Genomic DNA, 21,563 nt, shown 5'->3' on the forward strand with positions numbered 1-21,563 from the left:
GCAGCTTTTTCTTTAGTTGAACGAGTGCTTAGGAAAAATAAGCTCCCATATGTTGGAGAGCGTGATACTGAAATAATTTGTGATTCTTGCCAAAGAGAGAAAAGTCATCAGTTACCTTATCCAATATCTACTAGTGTTTCTACAAAGCCATTACAACTTATCTTTTCTAACGTCTGGGGACCTGCTCCCTCCTCTATTGGTAGACACACGTATTATGTTAGCTTCATTGATGACTATAGAAGTACTCTTGGATCTATATTCTCAATAAAAGATGCAATGTGTTTCAAGTCTTCATTAATTTTAAAACACTCGTTGAATGAAAATTCGATAGCAAAATCCTTGCTAACCAATCTGATTGGGGAGGGGAGTATGAAAAATTGAACTCCTTCCAAGGAATTGGTATCTCCCACCATGTGTCTTGTCCACATGCCCATCAACAAAATGGGTCGGCCGAGCGAAAGCATCGACACATTTTTCATGTTGGTCTATCCCTTCTTGTTGGTGCATCCATGCCCCTCAAATTTATGGATGATGCTTTCCTCACTGCCGTACACATCATAAACATGTTGCCTAGCAGTGTCATCAACTATGAAACTCCCATGGAAAGACTTCTTCAAACTAAACCCGACTACACATCTCTTCGTGTTTTTGGCTGTGCATGCTCGCCAAACCTTTGTTTGAGTCCACACAATGTGTGTTCATTGGGTATAGTGCCCTCCACAAATGGGTGAAGTGTTTAGATGTACCTACCGGTCGTGTTTACATCTCTCGCGATATTACCTTTGATGAAACTAAGTTTCCATTCGCTGCCCTTCATCCTAATGCTAGTGCTCTCCTTCGCTAAGAAATGCTAGTTCTGCCACCTAATCTTGTCCATAGTGATCATGGGGAAAATAATTGTGTTTATCAATAGTTAACTAATCCTCATAACCGTGTGCATGAGTCTTGTCCTGATGCAGGTGCAACCAGTGCCGAAAATGGTGTCTCCGATGGTGTCTTGGATGCTCTAAACTATGACGAAATTGCTCCAAATTTGCAGTATTTTATGTGCCCCCTTTGGTAAGTAGATTCCCCTCGGGATTGCCGCTGCCACAGGTGGATAGAAGATCCACTCCGAGATCTGAGGACGCCACGGAGCCAGAAACCGCGTCGCCTGTACCTGCGCATTCACGGTGCGGCGGCCCTGATCCTGCACCAGACACGCGGCCTCCTCCAAGTCGCTGGCCGTATGGTGGGCCACAAACCTACATGCGACGCCAACCAGCCGGCTCCCACGGGCGGGACGACCGGTGCTCACTCCAATCCGGTGCAATCATTCCTCAATGATGCGACCGGCGGACCTGCCTCGGACATCGAGACCGACAACAAACCTGTCTCGGGATCCTCTTCGCCCCCCACGATGGATCTGCTATGCACTAGCGCCACAGAAGATCCCAGTGGGCGTACCGAGACCGTTTTTGGTGCACCAGGAGGATCTGCCTCGGGGCATGGCTTCGGACCCTCCGTGTCCAGTCCGACTGATGCATCTTCTGCACCACGTACAAGGTTACAAAAAGGGTACTTAAACCATTTAATTACAAAACCAAATTTGGTCTAGCTTGTTCTACAGGTGAACCTTCTACTCTCAGTGAAGCACTGGTTGATGCAAAGTGGAGAAAGGCCATGGAAGTAGAATATATGGCACTTCAGAGAAATAAGACATGGCATCTTGTTCCTCCAATGGAAGGTAAAAATTTAATTGACTGCAAGTGCGTCTTCAGAATTAAAAAAAATATGATGGCACCATAGATCGTTATAAAGCAAGATTAGTTGCCAAGGGTTTCAAGCAACGGTATGGCATAGATTATGAGGACACCTTTAGTCCTGTCGTTAAAGCTGCTATTATATGTCTGGTCCTGTCCATTGATGTATCCAGGGGGTGGAGTCTCAGACTGCTAGATGTACAGAATGCGTTCCTTCATGGTGTTCTGGAAGAGGAAGTTTACATGAAACAACCTCCTGGGTTTGAGAACAAAAAAGCACCAACTCATGTGTGCAAGCTTGATAAAGCTCTCTATGGGTTAAAGTAGGCTCCGAGAGTACTCACGTCTCAGTCAAAAACTGCAAGCTCTTGGCTATATGCCTTCAAAATTTGATACATCTCTTTTCATCTATAATAAGTCACATACAACTGTCTTTCTGCTTATTTATGTTGATGATATTATTGTCATGAGTTCATCTAATGAGGCAGTGATAGGATTATTGAAAGACTTAAGTGCTCAGTTTGCTCTTAAGGATCTTGGTGATCTTCATTTCTTCCTAGGGATTGAGGTTAAGAAACATGGAGATGGCCTTCACTTATCTTAGGATAAATATGCCACAGATTTGGTAAGGAGGGTTGGGTTGCAAGGATGCAAACCTTCATCAACTCCCTTGTCTAGCACAGAAAAAAACTCACTTGCAGAAGGAGATTTATTGAATCAAGAGGACAACACTAGGTACAGGAGTCTGGTGGGGGCACTTAAATACTTGACTCTCACGAGACCTTATATCTCTTTTGTTGTTAACAAAGTATGTCAATTTCTTCATGCACCCACTACTTCTCATTGGACTACTGCTAAACGGATAGTAAGATACATTAAAAATACTATGAATGTTGGCCTAACCTTCAACAGGTCTTCATCCACACTTGTCAGTGCTTTTTCAGACTCTGACTAGGCAGGCTGTCCAGATGATAGACGTTCCACTGGTGGGTTTGCTGTCTTCTTTGGACCTAACCTTATTTCATGGTGTGCAAAGAAGCACGCTACTATCTCTAGATCCAGTACAAAGGCAGAACATAAGGCATTAGCTAATGCCACTGCAGAGATTATCTGGGTACAGTCTATGTTAAAAGAACTTGGTGTAAATTGCACTCAGGCTCCGTGTTTGTGGTGTGATAATCATGGTGCCACATACTTATCTGCTAACTCAGTGTTTCATGCAAGGACAAAATACATTGAGATAGATTTCCACTTTGTGAGAGAAAGAGTTGCAAATCGACAGTTGGAAATCCGTTTTATGCATTCGCGAGACCAAGTGGCTGATGGTTTTACTATGGCTCTATCGACAAGGAATTTTGAAGAATTTAAACGTAATCTCAACTTCACAAAGTTCTGATAAAGGAAGAGGGTTAAACACAGTTTATCTGTACTTGGAACGTGAGAACTATAACACGTACCCAGGGTAGTTTCAGTTTAACCTTCGGTCTATTAGAGATAGAACCGACATTTATCTCGTGTTATCTCGATCTCTCTCTATCCTTGCCGTGTACTCCAAGTTTGTATGCCTCTGAGGGATCAGGCCCCTGCTATATAACACGTAACCGCCTACCAGAGCTAGGTACGACGCTTCCAGCTATTCTTTCACAACCTTGTTGTCTTCTGCTCACGCAACTTTTCCTGCGCCGACTTGTGTGTGTAGGGCGTTGCATATCTCATTCTTTCTTCTATCAATGTAGTGATATATGCCTAGGCTTATTGGTGAAAAAAAAATCAGCTAGCAAGTGCACGATACAGACAGACTAAAAAAAAGTTCACTCTATAAATTGCTAGATTTATACAACAAGGCCATAAATTTTGCAAGGACTGAAGGACCACGACCAGCTACAAAAGAAATAGACCGACCATGCATCTTCCTTCATTAAAAGCCTCTTTGCAGAAATAATGCAGATACAGAAGGCTTAATCGCTTTCACCCCCATGATATGATTACACTACACTCGCATAGCATAGCATCAAGAGCAATCAGCCTTAGTAGAATGACTGCTCATGATGGTATGTACTCCTGCACCACCCCATGCACAACACGTATACTTGCTGCAAGACCAGTCTTCTCTTTTACCGGAGGATCCCGCCAAGCGGTGCCGGGGCCCAGTAGTCAGCGGCGTTGTCCCCGCTAAAGTGGGACGTACACGAGACTGGGACTAGGCACAAGCCCCGGCTCCTCAGGCCCTTCTTGCTCGCCTCTTCATTCACAGTACCCTGTATATACGCATGTAATTTCATGACACAATTAAGGTAGCAAACCAATGCAGCAAGATTGTAAGTTGCACAAAGTATAGAGAAAAATTTGTTTGTTTTGCCAACACGTACTTGATGCTACACGCCACAGAAAGAAATTAACATCCAGTGCTAGCTAGGAATGATCTCATTATTTGCCAAAATGTGATGCGTAATTGCATACGCACATATACATGATTGAAAATGACTTTGAAGGTAAGCAAAGTGTGTTCATGATATTACATACCTGCTGCTCTGGCTGGCCTGGAGCCTGTTGCTGTACTCCTCCAGTGTTCTTATTATGGTTTAGCAACTGCCCAAAATTAAAAGTATCTTAAGCGGAGCTGTAAAGGTAGAGAGATTGTCATGTGGATGTAAAGTTCTCCACTTACCTGTCCGGGGTATTCTGGGAAAAGGCCAGGGTTGCTCTCTCCAGTTGGTGCCTGTTGATGAAAAGAAGAAAGTACTTTGTTACATGTCAACGTTGCACGTACAAGCGTGCGAAAAGGGCAGGGAGGAATAATTTCTCAGACTAGATAAATATGATTGAACCCATGATCAGTTCCACCCACCGGCCTAATGTTGTCGCAGATCATAGCCATGGTTAACTAAACAATAACTATCATATTCAATTTTTATGTGTCTCCACAAGTGTAAGTAGTTTAATTTGTATCGGCTTTCAGTGTTGTTTCAATTGTTCAGTCATGTAAGGTCCCATTCGGAGTCCCTCTGCTCCGCGGCTCTGCTCCCGGACCAGATGAAGCTGTAGTTAAAATTCGTGGAACAGCTGCACAGGTTCTTTGTAGATTCTTAAATTTTAAAGAGCTGGTGGATTACCGAACGAGTCTAATTATGTCGTAACCCCGTGATGTGCTTGTTAGACATTGTAATATTGTATCAAGGGTTGTGTGTAGTTTAAGTTAGGATTGATCTTGTAGACATATTCTCTGTATAGATAAAGATCAATCCTAACCTCTCATGTAAATATTCGTGTATTCGGTTGGCTTTATGCCCTTATATACACGCATACATCCCTGCTATCAAGCATACGTTTCTACCCAATTATTCTCACATGGTATAGAGCCTTCTTCTTCCCATCTATGTCCAACCCTTCCTCCTCCACCGTCGCCGCCGCCATGAACTCCTACACCTCCCTTGCCACTCTTGGTCATACCATAACTGAGAAGCTTTCCAGAGAATTTTTTTTGGTGTGGAAGGCGCAGGTCCTTCCCCACATCATGGCTGCCGGTCTGATGGGTACCTCGACGGTACCACGGGGGCGCCCCTGATGGAGGTCTCCGGGAAGAAGGAGTTGATCTCAACTCTGAATCCTGCATACATTGCGTGGTATAGCGAGGACAAGCAGGTCCTGACTTTTCTGCTCGCGTCCCTCTCCCGGGACGTCCTTCTTCAAATCCACACCGTCACCACCTCCTCCGGCGTGTGCCAGATGATCCTCGTGCTGTTTGCTTCACAGTCTCGTGCATGCATGATCCAACTACGTGGCCAGCTTTCCACGACCCGCAAAGGTGATCTATCCGCTGCTTCTTACTACACTAAGATGAAAGGCTTCACAGATGAGCTTGTGGCAGCAGGGACTCCTGTTGACGAAGATGAGGTTGTCTCCCATATACTGCACGGTCTAGATTCAGATTACAACTCCTTTATGTCTGCAATCTCGACCCGTGTAGCAGCAGACAATCCCATCGGCCTCGGCGAGCTCTTCTCCTTGCTTCTCTCTGCAGAGACAAGGATTGAATCTCAAAACACCACCGAGGCCCACTCCCTCAACCTCTCCTCCAAGGGGAGTGGTCGCGGCAGTTCTGCTCATTTTCCTGCTGGCGGTGGTGCCCCCTTCCACAACTCCTTCGGCGCTGCTGTGTCACCACCGGGAGGAGGCACTGCACATCCTCAAGGTCCTCTTGTTCGCCAAATACGCAAACTTGATGGCCATGGTGCGTGGTCCTGCAAAAAGCGCTTCGACAAATCCTTCAGCAACAACCCCAAGCGCCAAGGCAATCGTGCCAAGTCTGCCAATGCGACGGCTACCTCCTATGGTGTTGATACTAATTGGTATCTTGACACGGGTGCGACGGATCATGCGACTGGTGAGTTGGAGAAACTCACTGTTCGTGATCGCTACACCGTGCCCGAACAAATCCACACAGTGAGTGGTCAAGGTATGGAAATTGCACATGTTGGTCATGCACTTCTTCCTACTCCACATGAGTCTCTCAAGTTAAACAATATCCTACATGTGCCTACTACATCTAAGAGTCTTCTTTGTGGTCATCAACTCACCAAAGATAACGATGCAAATCTTATTGTTTACCCGGAGTTCTTTTCTGTGAACGATCAAGAAACGGGGAGAACAATCATTCACTGTCCAAGTAGAGGTGGACTATATCCGATTGCTGGCCAGCCGGCTACCCCTGGGCGTCAAGTTCTTGGAGTCATCAAGCCATCTACCTCTAGGTGGCATAGGCGCCTAGGACACCCATCTCTTCTAGTGGTGCAGCAAATTCTTCGCAATCATAATCTTCCCGTGTCTAGTAAAACCGATCATCATTTAGTATGTGACGCATGTCAAATGGATAAGAGTCACCAACTACCTTATTCTCGTTCACCTATTGTATCCCATTCTCCTTTAGAGCTCATTTTTCCGATGTATGGGGCCCTGGGCCTCTTTCTGTTGGCAAACAAAAATATAATGTCAGTTTCATAGATGATTTTAGTAAGTTCAGTTGAATTTATCTCATCAAACATAAGTCCGATGTGTTTCAGAAATTTCATCTTTTTCAAGCACTAGTTGAACGCTTATTTGATAGGAAAATCATTGATATGCAAACTGATTGGGGCGGTAAATATCAAAAGTTGAATCAATTTCTTGAATGCATTGGTATTGCACATAATGTTTCCTGTCCCCATGCTCATCAACAAACTGGCTCCACTGAACGTAAACAATGTCACATTGTCGAAGTAGGTCTCTCCCTTTTAGCACATGCATCCATGCCACTCAAATTTTGAGATGAGGCTTTTCTCACGGCCGTCTACCTCATCAATCGTGTTCCTAGTCGAGTCATTCACAACCAAACTCCTCTAGAACGTCTTTTTGACACCACACCTGATTATTCATCCCTTCGTATTTTTGGGTGTGCGGTTTTGCCGAATTTGCGACCTTTCAACAAACACAAACTTGAGTATCGCTCTAAACAATGTGTTTTTCTTGGCTATAGTCCACTCCATAAAGGGTATAAATATCTTGATGTTTCCACGGGTAGGGTCTATGTTTCCCGTGATGTTAATTTTGATGAGCACATCTTTCCTTTTTCTGCCCTACACCCAAATGCCGACGCACAACTCCGTGCGGAGTTTGTTATTTTGCCATCGCTCTTTCCTCCACCATCAACCCAAGTCTCCCAGGAGGAAGTGCATACTAATATTGTGTCTATTTCTAATACCAGTGCGCCAAGCTCTGATGAAATATTTGTAGAAAATGGAGATGATTTTATGCACGCACCTCATGCTACAGATTCACCAGCCACAGCAAATCCAGACGGCACAAACTCCCGCGTTGATCTGCCCGCCAGATCTTCCTCGGGACCCTTGTGCCAGACGCGTCAGGCGCATCAACCACAGGATCTGCGCGCCAATCCAGCCCGCTCCCGCCCGCCTCTGCCACCCTACATGGTGCGACATCACACGCGGTCTCCCGACATCGGTCACGTGCCCGGTCTGGCACGGGACTCTACTGTCTCGGGTCTGGCCCTGGTGGCCGACGCATCTCCCACGGGCCGGCCCCAGTCCCCTGCTGGATCTACCAACGCCGATGGGACGCCTGCCACTGCCCATGGGCCGCCCTCTATTCAGATCTTGGAGCCGCCATCTCCCGCCGATTCTCCTCGCCCCATGTCAGACTCTGGTTCGTTACATGCAGCTGATGACGACGGCTCTGACTCCGTTGTCTCCTCCGGTGCTCCTGATGTACATCGGCGCCACCAGAATCTTCTGCCACCACCGCCGCCTCCCCCTACAGATCGTACTCATACACGTTCTTGCAGTGGTAGTTTAAAACCCAAAGAGTATAAAGATGGTTGTATTCGTTGGGGTTCTTTTTGTGCTACAGGTGAACAACAAAGTTTGACCGAGGCCCTTGCTCATCCTAACTGGAAGGAGGCAATGGATGAGGAATATCGTCCACTCATGGCAAATCGTACGTGGCATGTTGTGCCACCACAGAAAGGTACAAATCTTATTGACTACAAGTGGGTTTACAAGATTAAACGTAATTCTGATGGCAGTGTTGATCGTTATAAAGCATGGTTGGTAGCAAAAGGTTTTAAACAATGCTATGGTCTTGATTATGAGGATACCTTTATCCCTGTTGTCAAAGCTGCTACTATCAGGATAATTCTGTCTATAGCTGTCTCTAAGAGTTGGGGCATGCGACAGTTGGACGTTAAGAACACGTTCTTACATGGTGTTCTGGAAGAGGATGTATTTATGAAACAACCACCTCGGTATGTGGATCCAAGGTCACCTCATCTCGTTTGTAAACTTGATAAAGCACTGTATGGTCTCAAACAGGCACCACGAGCTTGGTATTCTCGCCTATCTGTCAAGTTGTAGTCACTTGGTTTTGTACCTTCCAAATGTGATACATCACTGTTTCTTTACTCTCGGGCTGGTGTCACTATTTTTATGCTTATCTATGTTTATGATATCATTGTTACCAGCTCCCATCCTCAGGAAGTTGAAGCTCTTCTTACTGATCTTCGCATGGATTTTGCTCTCAAGGATCTTGGTTCTCTCCACTATTTACTTGGTATTGAGGTAACCCCTGTTGATGGTGGCATTCTTTTATCTCAAGGAAAATACTTACTTGAACTCCTTCAACGAGTGGCTATGCCAGGCTGCAAACCAGTTAGCACACCCCTCTCAACCTATGAGAAGCTGTCAGTGTTTGATGGTCATCCTCTTGGGGCTAAGGACTCTACTCAGTAGAGAAGCATTGTTGGTGCACTGCAATATTAGACATTAACTCGTCCTGATATTTCCTTTCCAGTTAACAAAGTTTGTCAATTCTTGCATGCTCCTACTTCTGTACATTGGACTGCTGTCAAGAGAATTCTTCGATACTTGCAAGGCACCTTGACTCATGGTATTTCTATTCGCAAGTCTGATTCCATGTTGGTGAGTGCTTTTTCAGATGCAGATTGGGCTGGCTGTCCTGATGACAGAAAGTCCACTGGAGGTTTTGCTGTGTTTGTTGGAAGTAATCTGGTTTCCTGGACTGCTCGCAAACAACCTACCGTGTCCCGCTCCAGTACCGAGGCTGAATATAAAGCACTTGCTAATGCCACTGCTGAAATTATTTGGGTACAAAATCTCTTGACTGAGTTGGGTATTGCTCATCCTCCATCAGCTTCCCTTTGGTGTGATAATTTAGGTGCAACCTATTTGTCTGCTAATTCCATTTTTCATGCTCATACCAAGCACATTGAAATTGACTATCATTTTGTTCGTCAACGGGTTGCTCAAAAGTTATTGAATATGCGGTTCATCCCTACTAGAGATCAAGTGGAAGATGGTTTCACTAAACCTCTTACAGCTCGACAGTTAGATTAATTTCGTCGCAATCTCAACTTAGTTAAGTTGTGATTAAAGGGGAGTGTTAGACATTGTAATAGTGTATCAAGGGGTGCATGTAGTTTAAGTTAGGATTGATCTTGTAGATATATTCTCTGTATAGATAAAGATCAATCCTAACCTCTCATGTAAATATTCTTGTATTCGGTTGGCTTTATGCCTTTATATACACGCATACGTCCCTGCTATCAAGCATACGTTTCTACCCAATTAATCTTACAGTGCTATGATAAAAGTTCCCCTAGGTTATTTCGAGTTAAGATATAGTACATTTTAATTTCCGCTTGAATACATACTGCCCCAATGAATTCATAACTTCATCCTATGGGGTAACGTAAATTGTATTTTAGACAAAAAAAAGTCAGTGAATAAATCTGTTATCCCATACATACTTATATCAATACAAATTTATATATTTTTTGACCAATGGAAAATCTTTGTTCCATAATATAGTGTACATTGGTTTCTCCAAAATCAAGTACCAAACACTTTGACCAAGTTGATCGAAAAATTACACATGCTCTCTCTCTCTCTCTCACACACACACACACACACGCACGCGCGCACGCTGGCGTACACACACTATCAAATATAGAGGAAAATGGTTATGTACTCCTGCTCGTCATATGCCACATAAATGAATTGGTTATACCACTTTAGGTTTAGTATATAGTTCATTAACAATTACTAGATATCCCAAAATGAGTTTCATGAATAAAAAATATTTGATCATATGTTTTATTTTAGTTACAAGTAAACTGCACTTTTATAGGTGAAAAGTTTATAACGCATTAATGAAATGGTTCAACGATTTTTTTGATGAAACTTGCACTAAGCTGTATTAGAATAGTTAACAAGACATATTGAGAATGATACAAAGCTGTAATATATTTGTTTAATTAAGAGGTACATTTCAACGTTGGTATCCATATTCCCAGGATTACAGAAAATGGTCCTAGATAGGACAGTGCTAGTATAAACTTGAGTGTAAAATGCTTATTCTACACCCCATAGTATATATATATATGTGTGTGTGTGTGTGTGTAATCTAGTAAGATAGTGTACAAAATGTAGTGATTATGATAAATTAACTATCCAAGTCACTAACTACTACATTGTATAAATACTATATTATGTACACTATATTATATTGTTTTGTGCACTTTTTACTCACATGTAGAATAAGCTCTTCTAGACTCAAGCATAGTTTAGCGTGCCACATAGATTACTTTTTATACATATTTATCTTCCTAATACAGTTCGTTAACAATTACAGGATAGCACAAACCGAGTTTCATGCAAAATAAAATTTGATCCCACATATTACTTTAATTACAAGGAAATCACATTTTTGTTACAAAAAGGTATACCACATAAACTAATAATTTTGACTGTATCTTTTTGCAAAGTTGCATAGAGTAATATCAAATAAATTATATCATATATATTGAAGTATATATGAAGTAATTAATAATTAATATGCCTGTTTCAGGGGTATATTTGAATGTGGGAGTAAATACTCCGAGGACTACACACACGCACGCACGCGCGCACACACAGAACACACACACACATGGTGTCGCTATTCTAAGCATGAGTTTAAAAATAGTTATTCTACACACCAAATAATACTATGTATAAAATGTAGTATTATAAAGTACAGTGTATGATAATTCCAAAATAGATTTTTCCCTAGATAGTAGCCAATTACTACATTGTTTAGCAAAATACTATATTTTGTATGTTATTTTAGTACATTTTGTATACATTTCATTTGCGGTATAATAAGTTATTGTATCCATAGACATATGTATTTTTTTTATTTGGTATGCTACATATAATTCATCACATATCTTATGGTATTTATTTTGTAGCATACACCATATATGATATAGTGTAATTCAACACAAATGTTCCTTAAGCTTCCTTCCCACTTATGGTAGATACATGCCTTTTTGTGCTATGTAATGCATGGAGTTATATTTACAAATAGAGTTGCATACGCAAGCATGGGTAAGTTATTTTCCATGGTAATCATAGGTAGTTTGGCTAATACAATTAAAGTCACAAGGTTTATTCTAAGATAATTTTTACGTCATTCACACTAAGTGATTTATATTACATGAATATCTCGAACCGGAACCGAGGGTTTGTTGCGGCAATGTGCGATAAGTGGCAGGAGGGTCGCCTCGCCCCCCTTTGCGCACCCTCCGCTGTAGATGCCTGGCAGCTGTGTGCGAGCGATCGCGCCAATTCATGAAGGGGTGGGGTGCGAACCTCGGACGGGATCTACGGATGCGGAAGCAAGCTCTGCTAGCATCCATTCAGCTTCTCGACCAGCGGGCCGATACCTCGGGTCTGTCATCTGCCGACGAATGGATTTTGCGATACGATCTTGAGGACCAATTGTCCGTCATCTACTCGGATGAGGAGGCTTATTGACGGATGCGAGACACCCAATAGTGGGTCCTCAAGGGTGACCCCAATACTTCCTACTTCCAAGCAATCGCTAATGGCCGCCGCCGACGGAACACCATCCCGTGGCTCTGGGATGGGGATACTCTGTTGCAGCTGCCGGCAGACGTCCGCGCACACATAGATGGCTTTAATAAAGCCTTTGTCCTCCTCCCCTCTAGGAGGGGTGTCCATGGCCCTCGACATTTGGCCAGACGATCGACGCGAATCCGTGGAGGGTATCTTGGCCCTTACGAACCCGTTCTCGAAGGAGGAGGTTTGGTTAGCCATCAAGGGCGTGAACCCGACCTCCGCCCCGGGCCCGGATGGCTTGACGGTGAAGTTCTTCTAGACACCATTAAACTGGAGGTCATGGCCTTATTTGATGAGTTCTTCGTTGGCTCGATTGACCTTGCACGCCTTAACTTCGGGATTATCACACCTATTCCCAAAGTTCTGGGTGCAGGTGAGGTTAGCCTATTCCAACTGATCATGGTGATCAACGTCATCTTCCGCATCCTGGCCAAGGGGTAGGGTGGCCCTTCTTGCTGATCGGATCACAGATCCGGATCAATCAACCTTCATCTGAGGCTGGTACATCCTGGATGGTGTGCTCGTCCTTCATGAGATTATCCATGAGGTCCGCTCCAAAAACCTCAAGGTAGTCTTCCTGAAGCTAGACTTTCACAACGTGTATGACACTGTTAGCTGGGATTTCCTTCGGGAAGTTCTACTTCATAAGGGCTTCGACGACCGGTGGGTGACTAGGGTGATGCAGACGGTCTCCCCTAGCCGTACCACAGTAAACATCAATGGGGAGATCGAAGCCTACTTCCCCACCATGTGCGGAGTTCGCCAGAGTGATCCTTTCTCCCCGTTCCTGTTTAACATGGTGGTCGATGCGCTAGCCTCCATCCTTGACAAGGCCAAGGAGGCCGGCCACATCTGCGGCATCATCCCGCACCTGGTGGGAGATCTTGGCGTCTCTCTCCTCCAATATGCGGACGACACGATCATCATGGTTGAAGGCTCGGACGATGACATCTCGAACCTGAAATTCCTCCTCCTCTGCTTTCAACAGATGTCCAGTATCAAAATAAACTTTAATAAGAGTGTGGTCATGGTCCTAGGCTATCCTCCTGCCACGACCTAGAGCATTGCCGACTGCCTCAATTGTCAGCTGGGTTCCTTCCCCACTTCATACCTGGGGATCCCCATTAGTGACACCCGCCTCTCGGTTGCGAAGCTGCGACCTACGGTCGGCAAGCTTCAGCACCACATTGAACCAAGGTAGGGGCGATGGCTATTGAAGGCTGCCAGGACGGTTCTCATCAACTCCTCCCTGTCTAGCTTGCTGCTCTTCTTGATGAGCTTGTACATCTTGCCAGAGACCCTCCATCATGAGATCGCAAATCGTTCAGGCGCGATTCTTTTTGGCCGACGAGGGAGACCACATTGTGCAATGGTCCGAGATCTGCAAGCCGCGTGAGCAGGGTGGACTTGGGATCATGTCCTCCAAGTGGTATGAATATCGCTCTGCTCGCCCACTGGCTCTGGCGGAATGCTAAGGGCGGGACTCTGGCTTCGCATAATTCATAATGAGTAATTGCGCGACAGCCTGTGTCCTTCTGCCAGTGGTCTGGCGGTTCTTAGTTCTCGCACTCCCTCATCCAGCTGCTCCCGGTCCTTCGCATTGGGACCTCTATTGAGGTTGGCTCTGGCACATCCACCTTGTTCTGGTTTGACCGCTGGGCCAGCAAGACCCCCTTTGCTGCTCGTTTCCCGGCCCTATTCTCTGTCACGGTCGAGTCTAGGAACTTGGTGGAGGAGGCCCTTATCGACCTCGGGCGCCTCGCTTTTAGACGGCCTTTTGGGCCTATGGACACGATCGCCTCGCAGGACCTCCTGGAGTCCATCGCCCTTCATGAACCAGACATGGAGCGATGCATTGACCGTCTTTCTTGGCGAAAAGAGCCATCAGGGTGTTTCTCTATGAAGTCCCTCTACCGGGCCATAGCGTCATCGTAGGGCATCGAGTCTCTCGCGACGCTCTTGGAGATTCGGTTGCCCTTGAAGATCCGAATATTCCTCTGGCCGTGGTTTCGTGGCCGCCTTCCCTCTGGTGACGAGGTCCTTAAGCGGAGCGGACCAGGGGACGGCATATGTCCGCTTTGTGCGACGAAAAAAGACTGGAATCACATCTTCTTCTCTTTCGTCTCCGCGCAATTCCTCATGAGTTGTTTCTGCGAAGTGGTCGATGGTGCTCGGTGCCACACAAACTTCCCTGGCCTTCTCGCCGAACTCCAGGCTAGGCCGCCATCAGTCCGCCACATTAGGTGGCTGACGGTTGGGCTTATGGCATGGGCGATGTGGACTGTTCCGAATAAGCTTGTTATTCAACGTGTTCCTCTTATTTGTGTTACTGGCGCGGTGTTCAAATTGTGTGGATATCTGCAGCTCTGGCGGCCGCTTTAACCGCTCGCGAGACCGAGACGCCATCAACTCCATCATCTCTCGTCTTCGTGCGATGGCTCTCCAATTTGGCGCCGCCGCTACCTCCGCCACCTCCAGAGTCGGATTACTGTTCCCTCATCCACGCCACGCCGCCGTGTTGTTTCTATTTCTTTGGGCTTGCTGTGATGTGCCCACAACATAACCTTTATACCTTGTGTTATGCTACTTCCAGTGCGGTGTGTGTGTGGTGTTATGACTATTATCAGATGTGCTTCGGTGATTTTCTTTATCTATAAAGTAGGGCGGAAACCTTTTTAAGTAATTCATGAACACGTATCTTTTGCACACACGAAAACCTGGGGAGTGGATCAACCCTTAATATTATTTCACTTTAAGCTCGAGAGACTGAATATTCTTTAATGAAAGTGAAACTTGTATTTATTATTCTTAAAATCCTGGGGAGTGGCTCAACCCTTAATATTATTGTCCAGAATAGCCTATTTGGATCCTTCAATTGAGTTTGATCTGTTTTCCATACCCTATGTCTAAATAGAGCACAAACGTACACTTACATGCATGCAATTTACTCCGTCCGTTGTTAAATATAAGTCTTTTTAAAAATTTCATTAGGGGCTACATACGAAGTAAAATGAATGAATCTACACTGTAATGTATGTCTGTATACATCTGTATGTAGTTTTCTAGTGTAATCTATAATAGACTTATATTTAGGAACGGAGGGAGTACAAATTGCAGTTCTGTATTGTTTCAAAGAGCTTCGTTACCTTACTTTGCACCCACAAAGAGCTTAAAGTTGCTTTCCACAAAGGTTATCAAAAGGATTGGTATCCTACTCACACTTAGCTTTGGTGAAAGTTTTCCCACAAAGGCAAGACAAAAGCAACAATAACATACGTACATTTCTGACATATTTTATTTTACTACATCTTACACGTGTGTAAGCATCTCGTCATATTCAAATAAATCACGTTAGAGATGCCCTAATAAATTTTTCCACCGTGAAAGAGAGAGGGGAGACAGAGAGATCTATAGAGGGAGAGAGAGACAGAGAGGGGTAGAGCTTACATTTTGAATGGATGCCCCGTGGCCGCCGTGGCCCATGTATGGGTAGCTTAGAGCCTGCCAAAAAACAACCACTGGTCATGCACGAGAGAAAGAGAGCACGTGAGAAAGAGAGAGTATAAGAGCATTTACAATCGGATCCCTCAAATAACCCTTCATATGTTTGTGGATGTATCCGGTCAGTGAACGGACGGGAGAGAGGGGGAAAAAGTGACCTAACCAGACCCCTTATATCATCTCTATATGCTCGAGATGTTTATGAATCTTTATATTCATTTCAAATATGGAAAGAATATGATGGCTCGCGGACGCGCCCGGGTGTGCTCGGTCAGTCCACCACATAGAACGCGGCCCCAGCCTGAACCATCTTTTTTTATTTTTTATTCATTCTTTTTTTTCTCTTTACGAATCACGTGCAAGTGATCGGATGTATGAGAAAAAAATTAAACAGTAAGACTATACGGATGGATATATTGAGAACCTGAATTTGTAAATCACGGCTGAACATGCTGTAAAATTCTAGTCGGCGGAAAAAGATGATGCTACAAGACGTAGCACATCCATCGATCCATCGATACCTCTGTTGTTGTTGCTGCTGTGTGTGCTCATGCTCCCATGCATGCACACAATGCCCAACTTTAACCGCGTGCTCTTACACCCAGTCACACACCCATACCCTACACCTTCAGCCTTATTCTCTTTTTGTTTCCTGCGCGCCCTCAGTGTGTCTCCATGCTTGCGTGTTGAGGCATGCACTGGTGGGCTGAACTCTTCAGCCACAGCAGGTGTTGGAAAATGTTACTTGCGCTTTTTAGAGATACTGTTCATGCTATAGCTGATACGTGGGTCATACCCCATATGTCCTCGATTCACCCATACCTCTGATCAAGGTCCTCCTATCACCATGAGAAAGAGAAAGAGAGAAAGAGAGAGAGAGAGATTGGACCTCAATTTGACCCAGGAGGAATCTGACATAGCCAATAGTCTCTTGCAGTACAGACGCCGTGTCAGTCTGTAAAAGGGAGCACGTCTGTCAGAATAAACTTTTGTTGGACACAACCCTCTCAAGTGAACTCAAACAGGCAAAAGAAAGAATACATGGCAGAAACTATACACAAATGTAACATCTAGTACAAATACTTCCTCGGATCCGAAATAAATTATACTCCCTCCGTCCCAAAATTCTTGTTTTAGGTTTGTTTATAAATAAATGTATCAACATACTAAAATACGACTAGATACATTCATATTTAAACAAATGTACGATAATTTTTTTGAGATGTAGAGAGTATTAATTTAATACAAAATTAAGTTATTTATTTTGAAACGAAGTAGTATATGGTGTGCAGCGGGTACACATTTAGATCTAGCTCTCCACGACACCACTACTGCTGCAACGCAAGATTAGTCAAATAATCAGTCACGTCCTGGTTATCACGATACTCTACATGGATGCGAATATGATAATTTGGTAAACTGTCTCCAATGTGTATGTTCACCTTGCCAAATGGGGAAACTATTTGGTGAAGCGCAGTTATTCTGTCCCCTAGCCTCTCCTTCCTCACCTGGAAAATGGTCACAATGAAAAGAAAAAAGCTTGTAAACTGGATGGCAGTGTAAAGAAAATGTCTATTGTGAGCCTTTTCGTGTGGTCTTGCCGCACCAACTTCCATGTTGTCAAGTGCCCTTTATGTGTGTGCGTTCGTGTATGTGTGACAGAGAGAGAGAGAGAGAAAGAGTGATGGGCTAGAGTTATGCATGGAAAGGAGGGAGCCGAGGAAGAAACCTTTAGAGTAGATTGTGCTGACGACGAGGCCTGAACTCTAGCCTTCTTGAGAGCTGAACCTGTCGCGGTGCTGTTGCACTAGAGAAAGACAAACAAACAAAGCGTGAATAATCATGAGCCCATATTTATCTTGTCGCAACAAGAACCCTCCTCTTGATTGCTAAAGTGAAGGGCTAGCGATTCTACACCCTCTACGGCTGGTCATAGTGGGAGTAACTTAGGTAGTATCATGTATACATAGGATTATAAACATGCTGATGTAGCAGACCATTAAAGAAATGAGAGAGGATTAAAGTAACCTAGGTAGATAACTTATCATGTTACATGTTATACTATTATGTGTCATGTATGATAATATATAAGGTCATCTATAATACTAATTTATGATATTATGTGTTATGAAGGTAGTATCAAACAAAAGTATCATATGCATGATATTACTATACGAAACTCTCCACTATGAGTAGCCTACAAATCATACACACTACACACTGAATAGTTGTACTATAGCACAATAAAAAAAGAATTCAGGTGGAGGAAATGATCAAAATATCCGATAGTTAGCTCTGCCTATGAGTTTGCAATGTCCTACACTCTTACCAAGGGATCCTGTATAGATTAAGGGGATGACTATATATGTACATCATTCTCAATTAACTAGTAGACCAAAGAGGATTTCGAAAGGAATATCAAAACATGTGGAGTATCTTTTCAGAAAAGAACAACAGTACAGTGTGAGTCTTGTATAGATTAAGGGGATGACTATATATGTACACCATTCTCAAGAGATTGCATCGACAGTCAAAAAACATGAACCTAGACCCTCAAAATAAACGGTGGAAAACTGAACCTACAACAGCTTTTTCATGATGGAGATGAAACGCACTTGCAAGTTCCAAATCAATACTCATAGAGGAACAAACCAAGATATATATTTCTACTTTTGTAGACGATCAAGCTCGTCGCTTTTTTAATGTTGGAACGAGACCATACAAATGCATTATAGGTGCACTGTAAATCTTCGGCCTACACTATAAGTAGCATACATGAAATAAGACAAGAGCACGATAAACTGAATAAAGCCAGCCACAAAAAATCAAAGAGCAAAAATTAATGAGAATTTATTCACCTCGGATGAGTTGTCGGAGTGGTGGTGGCTCCTCAGCTCCGGCGCGGGCGGCGCCATGCTGTTTGAGAAGTCGAGCATGTTGCTGCCCAGGCTTGTGGTGACACATGACTTAGGTGAGGAGGCCAGGAGCATCTGGCTCAGCTGGGACTTGGCCTGGATCTCATGTCCGTCACTAGCAAGATGGCTCCCATAGAAGTTGTAAGAAGCAGCTCCTCCGGCCAAGGACTGGGGCATGGAGCCGTCCTCCTTGGTACCAACCATGCATGCACTTGCAGCAGCCTGATGATCCCCCCAATTCTCAAGTCCCTTTGACAGGAGAGCCGTGGTGGTGCTGTATGTCTCTCTGTCTTGATCTCCAACTAATCCCCCACTGCTGTATATGATGCAGTTTGCGCAAAGAACACACATATATACACAAATAGATCAGTCCATGGAGATAAAAACAACTGCAAGTTAGTGAAATGAACATGCAACAGATGATTAGCATATAGGAGCTGCTTGATCTACTAAAGGACGAAGTGGGTAATCACTTTAGTGCTTTCCCTAAACCTACTTATACTTACGTTTGTAATGAAATTTTACAAGGATATTTTCTTTTTCACTGAAAATAGCTAGCATAGAGAGAGAGCGAGAGCGAGGGAGGGAGGGAGGGAGGGAGGGAGGGAGGGAGAGGTGTTTACAGCATCATCTGGCTCCATGACTCTCGCAAGTGGCTCTCCTGGGTGCCGGTGCTGCCGTCATGCAAGCTTGGAAGAGAGGTGCCGCCGTTGATATGAACGAGCCCTGATAAGCTGTGAGGAAACTGCTGGGAGAAGAGCATGGAGGGAGAAGACAAGGAGGGCAGGTTGGGAGACGCCTCTTGTTCCTCGTGGCATGACTTCAAGCTACTCATGATACTACTGGTACCACCGCCCCCAGTGCCACTCCAGATCATCCGTTGCACCAAGGAGCTCCGGAATTCCCCTCGATTCATCACTCGCTAGTCGCTTCTAATGAGCGAATGAGGAGATAGAGAGGGCGATGCGTTCCCGTCTTCCTTGGGAAAGGAATGCTCTTGCCTCCCCGGCCCTTGCACCCTGAGTGCGGAAATCCCAGCTCAATCTTTAAGGGGCCAGTGGCTTAATTTTCTTTGAGCAATGGGGTATATGATGTTCTTGGGAGAGGAGGGCAGCGGAGAGAGGGGGAGGATGTGGGGAGAGAGAAGAAGAAAAAGCATAGGGCCTGTTAGGAGAGGAATCTGGGCTTTGTTTTGTTTTCCCCTTCCTTTTGCTTCACTCCTTTATCTATGAACTTTCCGTTGCTTTCCTCCCCCTTTCTCTCTCCCCTTTCATTCTGTCGTTGCACAAACGAGAAGAATATATCCTTTATTTCCTTCTCCTGCCACTTTTGCTTTAGTAAAGGAGCGGTTTAAAGAGGAGACGGTGCTTGTTAATCAATCTCTTAGCTTATGTTACTACTTACTACACAAGTACCTTTCAAACAACCAATTGAGTAGCGTAGCTGATAATTAGTACGTACTACGTACTGGTAGCGACGAAGACAAGCAGCGCTGATGAGTTACATCTGTATAGATGGATGATCATTTGTAGGTGCGTTGCCTGCAAGACACGCACGTACACAGCACCGGGGAGTAGTACACGCGCGCATGTAGGCACGCACGCCGCACCTAAAGTGAGTGCATACATGCAGAGGGAGAACGGATATCCTCTCTTGCTTAATACTCCCTCCGTTCCTAAATATAAGTCTTTTTAAACATTCCAATAGAGGACTATATATGGAGTAAAATGAATAAATCCATACCCTAAACTATGTCTATATACATCCGTATATAGTTCAACAGTGGAATCTCTAAAAAGACTTATATTTAGGAACGGAGGGAGTACTCTTTATGTTTTTAAATATAAGTCTTTTTAAAGGTTTCACTGCGAAACTACATACAGATGTATATAGACATACTTTAGAGTATAAATTAACTCATTTGATTTCGTATATAGTCATTTAGTGAAATCTCTTAAAAGACTTATATTTAAGAACGAAGAGAATATATTCATCCTTCGATTAGGAGAGCCGCGAAATCATACGGTTTGCTAGCTTAGATTGTTAAAGAAAGCAAATACGAGTGCGCTACAAACAGTGGAATGCCTTAGTAGACCTCACTAGGAATGTAGTACATGTATATTACGTGTCGGCTAAGGAAAAAATACGCGAAAGTCTCACCTCTCACCGGCTGGTCCGGTTGATCTATCCGCTGCCTCCTCGTCCGTTGATCTCGCCTCCATATGATGAACAAAATCGTGCCCGCGTTCAGCAATCTGGCTCCGACCGTTTTTAAAAACTGGAGCGTTGTTTCAGAAACGGGGGCTGAAGCTGGGGTTCCTCACCCGCTGCTGCGCCCGTGGCGACGAGCTTGTCGGAGTCCGGCGAACCACCACCGCCGTCGGTCCATGATCCCATGGCCGTTGGTCGCTGCGTCCCATGGCCGGACGCCCACCTTACGATGCGCCCCATGGCCGTCGGCCGCTTCCTCATGGTCCGACGCCAACCTCACACTACGCCCATGGCCATCGGCTGTTGCCCCATGGCCCGACGTCGACCTCACGCCGCGCAGGCTCGCCCCGCCTCGCCCTGCGTCAGCCCTCGCTTCTCTTCCCCATTGCTTCCTCTCCCTCTCCTCTAACCTTGCAGTCATTCATCTCCTCTCCAGTTTTCTGGAACGCGGTCGTTGTTTCTGCAACACGACTGTTGTTTCTACGACACGGCCGCTGTTGCAGAAAGACGGAGGAAAACAAATTCAGCAACAAAGCGATTGTTTCTCGAACTCGACCTTTGTTTCAAGAATTAAAGGGTCCAAAGTTTATTTTTTGCAACAAAGCAATTGTTTCTGCAACTCCACCGTTGTTTCAGGAATCACTGGGTACCGACCGGAGCCCCGCGTGCGAATCGGACGGCTGCACGTGTAGATCGGACGGCTGTCAAGGTGGCGGATGTTT

General features: G+C 44.7%; 1 protein-coding gene across 4 annotated transcripts; it reads right to left on the reverse strand.

Moving 5' to 3' along the window:
* Window positions 1–3,542: 3,542 nt before the first annotated feature.
* LOC123427916 (transcription factor bHLH68-like) lies at window positions 3,543–19,840 on the reverse strand. 4 transcript variants are annotated; one of them, XM_045112065.1, is made up of 9 exons: window positions 19,254–19,840; window positions 18,574–18,943; window positions 17,445–17,522; window positions 17,158–17,223; window positions 16,605–16,670; window positions 15,662–15,715; window positions 4,411–4,461; window positions 4,266–4,331; window positions 3,543–4,000 (listed from the first exon to the last, which is right to left on the reverse strand). In XM_045112065.1, exons 1-9 carry the CDS (start codon window positions 19,544–19,546, stop codon window positions 3,857–3,859), a joined length of 1,188 nt encoding a protein of 395 aa, XP_044968000.1. In that variant the 5' UTR covers window positions 19,547–19,840; the 3' UTR covers window positions 3,543–3,856. The 4 variants fall into 4 exon arrangements, 3 of the variants coding, with proteins under 3 accessions (XP_044968000.1, XP_044967993.1, XP_044968010.1); XM_045112058.1 differs by having other exon boundaries at window positions 18,574–18,946; window positions 19,254–19,839; XR_006622460.1 differs by lacking the exon at window positions 3,543–4,000 and adding an exon at window positions 6,631–6,707 and having other exon boundaries at window positions 4,315–4,331; window positions 18,574–18,946; window positions 19,254–19,839.
* Window positions 19,841–21,563: the final 1,723 nt, after the last annotated feature.

This window comes from Hordeum vulgare, chromosome 1H (genome assembly GCF_904849725.1).
Source record: "Hordeum vulgare subsp. vulgare chromosome 1H, MorexV3_pseudomolecules_assembly, whole genome shotgun sequence".
NCBI lineage: Eukaryota > Viridiplantae > Streptophyta > Magnoliopsida > Poales > Poaceae > Hordeum > Hordeum vulgare.

Coding starts and splice junctions, on each gene's coding strand:
- LOC123427916 (XM_045112058.1), bottom strand. CDS start 19,546: ATGAATCGAGGGGAATTCCGGAGCTCCTTGGTGCAACGGATGATCTGG. Junction 17,523..18,573: donor ACTCCGACAACTCATCCGAG/GTGAATAAATTC, acceptor GTCTTTCTCTAG/TGCAACAGCACCGCGACAGG. Junction 16,671..17,157: donor TAGTTTCCCCATTTGGCAAG/GTGAACATACAC, acceptor TCCCTTTTACAG/ACTGACACGGCGTCTGTACT.